The 5,000-nt window shown below is 42.6% G+C and overlaps 2 protein-coding genes across 2 annotated transcripts in view; one reads left to right on the top strand and one right to left on the bottom strand.

Annotated features, from left to right (window-relative positions):
- psda (pleckstrin and Sec7 domain containing a) overlaps nt 1-1,909 on the top strand; it is a 36,612-nt gene extending 34,703 nt beyond the window's left edge. The window contains 1 exon segment of the mRNA XM_069177268.1: nt 1-1,909. This exon segment is cut by the window's left edge and continues 402 nt beyond it. The gene's annotated coding sequence lies outside the window, so the exon portion shown is untranslated.
- A 1,555-nt stretch (nt 1,910-3,464) lies between these two features.
- The window catches only part of nfkb2 (nuclear factor of kappa light polypeptide gene enhancer in B-cells 2 (p49/p100)), a 20,755-nt gene continuing 19,219 nt past the window's right edge, over nt 3,465-5,000 (bottom strand). The window contains 4 exon segments of the mRNA XM_069177221.1: nt 3,465-3,788; nt 3,879-3,988; nt 4,082-4,193; nt 4,505-4,674. Of these exon segments, the coding sequence (XP_069033322.1) occupies nt 3,921-3,988; nt 4,082-4,193; nt 4,505-4,674 (350 nt within the window). The 3' untranslated portion in view covers nt 3,465-3,788; nt 3,879-3,920.

Genomic DNA, 5,000 nt, shown 5'->3' with positions numbered 1-5,000 from the left:
CCTGATTGGCTGAGCCCAGTGAGACGTTCGAGGTCGGTGGGCCAGGAGACGCTCATCGTAAATGAGGACCTTCTGAAACCTCCAGGAACCTTCAGAAACCTCCGGGAACCTTCGGGAACTTCCCTCCGGGAACCTTCGGGAACCTTCGGGATCTTCCAGGAACCTTCAGGAACCTCCGAGAACCTTCAGGAACCTTCGGGATCCTCCAGGAACCTTCAGGAACCTCCAGGAACACAAACAGAACTTTTATTTTTGTCCCTCGTTGCAAGGCTGTTTCTCCTAGCAACTGGGAGCAGGCTGCAGGTTGCCTCATCGACCGCATGTGACGGACAGGGTGCGTCGGACTGTTGCCGTGGTGACCAAGCAAAGGGACGAGAGGGAAGTGAGGGAGGGGGGGTGAGACTCTGGATACCCCAGATAAACAAACAAACAAACAGTAACATAATACCTCCTCTTTCGTGTGTGTGTGTGTGTGTGTGTGTGTGTGTGTGTGTGTGTGTGTGTGGGAGTGTGTGTGTGGGAGTGTGTGAGTGTGTGATCACTAACAAACTGTACGGAGGAACATCAGCGACAAAAAACTGAGTGAGTGATAAAAAAACAAATCTGAATTGGAGTTAAAAAAAAAACTTTTACATAAATAATAAATATAATAAAATTTAAATAAATACTGATGATGGTAATTAAAGAATGATAAATAATTATGATCGTGAAAACAATAAATTCTCAAGGTTTTTCAGTTTTAATCTAATAAATTCTTTCTGATGTTGTTTCATGATCCAAAGGTTTTATTTAAATACGTTAAAGGATCAATTCAAATAAAAGAGATAAAATAAACTTCATAAAAACATATGTAAGGTTTTACATGTCAAAATAATTCATGGAAGAACTTTCCAGAATTTTAATTTGATTTCTCTAAAATATAAATATGTTTTATTTTGAAGGTCTTAGAATAATAATTAAAACAAACAGACTGGTTCCAGTTCAAACGGCTGCACTCAGTAGTTTTGTCCTTCATGAGTTTCCGTAGTTTTCTGTCTGAATCCGTCCACCTGTCTTCATGTGAAAACGCTGCGTCTGATTGGTCCAACAGGTGGGTGGCGGCCTCAGGTCACATGACCCGGTTGTGTGTGTGTGTGTGTGTGTGTGTGTGTGTGTGAAGAGGAAGAGCTTTTAATCAGCTGTTCGTTGATGTTTATAGAAACTGAACTTTTGAAAGTGATTCTCCTGATCTTCAGCCTGCAGTTTCCTCTGACTGCCACCAGGGGGCCACCGCTTCCCACGCCTCCTCCCAGGCCTCCTAGTGGCTGAAATTATTAATTGATTATCAAAACTGTTTGAGATCGATCTGATAATTAATTAATTAAAACTGATCAGATTTATTTCTGTTTGTAGAATTAAATCCAAAAATTACTCGAATTTAAACTGATATTTGAGAAAATCTTCAAAAGTGAACGTCAATATTTCCACTGATGAATATTTCAGTTGGTTTGTTGATCAAATGAAAACGAGAACCGAAATCTTACATGTTTTTATGACGTTCTTCACTTTAACAACATAAAACCAGAAATGCATTTAAAACAGCTGCATTTAGATTAAAGTAAATCTAGTTTTGGCTCCTTTGGACTTCTGTAGGAGCTTCTCAGTGGAGGACTTCTGTAGTGACAACAGACAGCCTGCAGGGGGCAGCAGAGGGAACAGCTGGAACGAGAAGACGAGGAACTTCTGCTGCTTGGAAAGATCAGAACCAGGAAGTAGTCCCATCCTGTCTGGACAGGAAGCTCAGAGGGACAAATTTCTTTAGTTTGTTTTTGTTCTCCGTCAGGATGTAAAAACACCACAGAAGAAGAACATTTATGTCTTTGAAACTGGATCAGATTTATTTTATTATTTATTAAATCTGTTTCCTGTTGATGTTTCTGACTGAATCTTCATCATTATGAAGAAGCTGCTCTGTCCTCCATGTCTGTCTCTCTGTCTGTGTCTCTGTCTGTCTGTCCTCCAACTGTGGACAGATGTGGCGTCCTCTGTAAATATCCGTCCTCTGAGACTTCCTGTCGACCTGCTCGCTGTGTTTTAGACGTGTTATCGTGAAGCTTCTTAATTTATTGTGTCGACGACGAACTCTGGTTCCTGTGAACGTTTATTTCTTATTTGGAGCTTCGCTGCAGTCCGAACGTCCATCGGACGGTCGGTCGATCAATTGGTCGGTCGGACGGTCGATCAATCGGTCGGACGGACGGTCGGTCGGTCGGTCGGACTGACGGTCGGTCGGTCTGACGGACGGACGGTCGGTCGGTCGGTCGGTCGGACGGACGGTCGGTCGGTCGGTCGGACGGACGGTCGGTCGGTCGGTCGGTCGGTCGGACGGACGGACGGTCGGTCGGTCGGTCGGACGGACGGTCGGTTGGTCGGTCGGTCGGTCGGACGGACGGTCGGTTGGTCGGTCGGACGGACGGTCGGTTGGTCGGTCGGTCGGTCGGACGGACGGTCGGTCGGTCGGTCGGACGGACGGTCGGTCGGTCGGTCGGTCGGTCGGACGGACGGACGGTCGGTCGGTCGGTCGGACGGACGGTCGGTCGGTCGGTCGGTCGGACGGACGGTCGGTTGGTCGGTCGGTCGGTCGGACGGACGGACGGTCGGTCGGTCGGTCGGACGGACGGTCGGTTGGTCGCTGTACAAACTGTCGTCGTAGTGAAACACAAACACATTTGTTTGAGATTTAGAAGCAAAAATAAAAAAGATTTTCAAAAGAACAAACTTGTCGTTTTTTTATTTACTGTCTGATTTTGATGTTTCTGATTTTAATTTCAGTGATTTACGTTGTCACAATTTAAAAGTTTTTACTTAAAATCTCTATTTTTCAGCATTTTAATTTCACTGAAAAATACTTGACAAACTGAAACACTGAATCATATTTATAATTTGACCAAAATTATAACTTTAACTGAAAATGAGGACTGTGACCAAGAATCTAAATTTGTTTGTATTATTTTCAGCATCACGATCAAAATTTATAAACAAAAAGCCAAATTTTTGCCTTTTAAATTTAAAGCTCATAACTGAGTATGAATCCAAAATAAGAAATTTTGATAATTTTGGTTGATTGTTTTGTTATTCTGACATCAAATCCCACATTTGTTATCCTTGTAGATGATTAATCATGCTAAATTACTTTTATAATTAAAGTGAAAACAGAGGAAACTGAAAAATCTAAAATTTCTTTCAGAAAGAAATTTTTTCAAAAACAAGTTGTAGTTCTGACGTAGTGTCTTATTTACAAATATTTGAATTAATGAGTCAGTTTTGAAATTATATCTTTTTTAAATAGTGAAAAATAAAATGTTATTTAATTTTTATAATTGAATAATGTTAGATTTAACTTTCTAGATCAATTTGAATAAATATGATTAAATTCAGCATCTGTAATTATGACTTCATATTTTGTTACAATATGACTGAACAAGTTTTTACTTACAACTCTTTTATTTTCATCATTTACAACATTTCACGTGTTTTTTCTGGCATAAATGGACCTGCTGCCGTTCACCCAGAGCTGGTGAACCGGTGAACCGGTGAACCGGTGCGACGTGTTGCGTTCCAGAGTTTCAGCTGATCGGATGTCGACATGGTAAAAACACACGTTCACTGTTCAACTTCATCCAGTAAAACATCATCAGATTATTATTATAAATCAGAAATAAACTCTTTGACAACATTACATGAAGAAGTTAAGTATAAATTAATTCAGAGAAAAAGTTTAAAAAGTGTAAACAAGAAGAAGAAATGACCTGAAATGAAAAGAAAGACATCTTTATATTTATCCAACACTTTAATTCAGTTTGTAAAACTTGACTCTCGTTTTTTTTAACTCCTTCAACCTGCAGACGAACAAACAGTCCGACGCTTCTTCCTGCTCGTCACTAATTGGTCACAGGCGGTTCCTCTTCCTCCATTGGCTGGCTGCCGAAGCCGCTGTCGACCGTGGCGTCTGATTGGACCGAAAAATATAAACAAGGTGAGATTAAAATGTAGATTTATTTGTGTGTATGTGTGTGTGTGTATGTGTGTGTGTGTGTGTTACCTGTGCTGTGTTTGTCGTCTTGTATCTCCGTGTTTCTCAGCAGTTGAACTCCTTCTGTCAGACCGAGAGACTGCAGAGCTTCAACCAGACCTTCAACTGCACCTCCACCCAGCTACACACACACACACACACACACACACACACACACACACACACACACACTTCATCAGGTGAGCAACACACTGAATCTCCATCAAACTGTTCTCAGGTTGTTCTAACACTGCTAACGCTAATGCTAACGCTAACGTAGCTCTGACTGAAGATGTCATCGACTGCAGGGATCATACAGGTGAACTTATAAAGTCATCTGGTTCCTTAATAAAAAGGTTTTTCTCAAAGTCATGACTTCAATGTGAATTTTCCTCCGCTGTGTCTCTGATTGGCTGTCCTACATGACAGGTGTGTCCCAGGGGGCGTGGTCACCTTGTAGTACTGCAGCAGGTGGTGGCAGGGCGTCCTGCTGTCCTGGTACAGGTGAGTCAGCGTCATCATGCCCAGCTTCTCTGCCAGCTTCCTCCAGGGAACGTCTCCGACACTCAGAACCTCCACCAGGCGGGACAGCGTGTCCTCGTCCAGCACCGCGGCCCCGTCGCCTGGAGATGGGACATCCAACAGCACGGTTACTATGACATCATGGTTCTGGGTGAAAAACCTGATCTGAATTCGGCTGGAAAAATTTTGACCGATCTGATCGGAAACCTGACGATACTACGTCCCGCCCACCGATAGCTGTAACCTGACTGCACCACAGGCCTGTCAATCAAACAGACACGCCCCCAAAAACAGGTCTTCTTGAATCTTCTTTTCTAATGAATGAGGGATTATTTTCAGATGGACCTCCAGAAAACTAATAAGAAGGAGTGACTTTAGCTAACAACACCGAGATAACTGATGGACACATTTTATTCACTTTGGATTT

Source organism: Embiotoca jacksoni, unplaced genomic scaffold, assembly GCF_022577435.1.
Source record: "Embiotoca jacksoni isolate LCO1_2020_lvr unplaced genomic scaffold, fEmbJac1.0.p SCAF_70, whole genome shotgun sequence".
Taxonomy (NCBI): Eukaryota; Metazoa; Chordata; class Actinopteri; family Embiotocidae; genus Embiotoca; species Embiotoca jacksoni.
The sequence above is the reverse complement of the archived record's forward strand: the minus strand, read 5'-3'. Positions and strand labels throughout refer to the sequence as shown.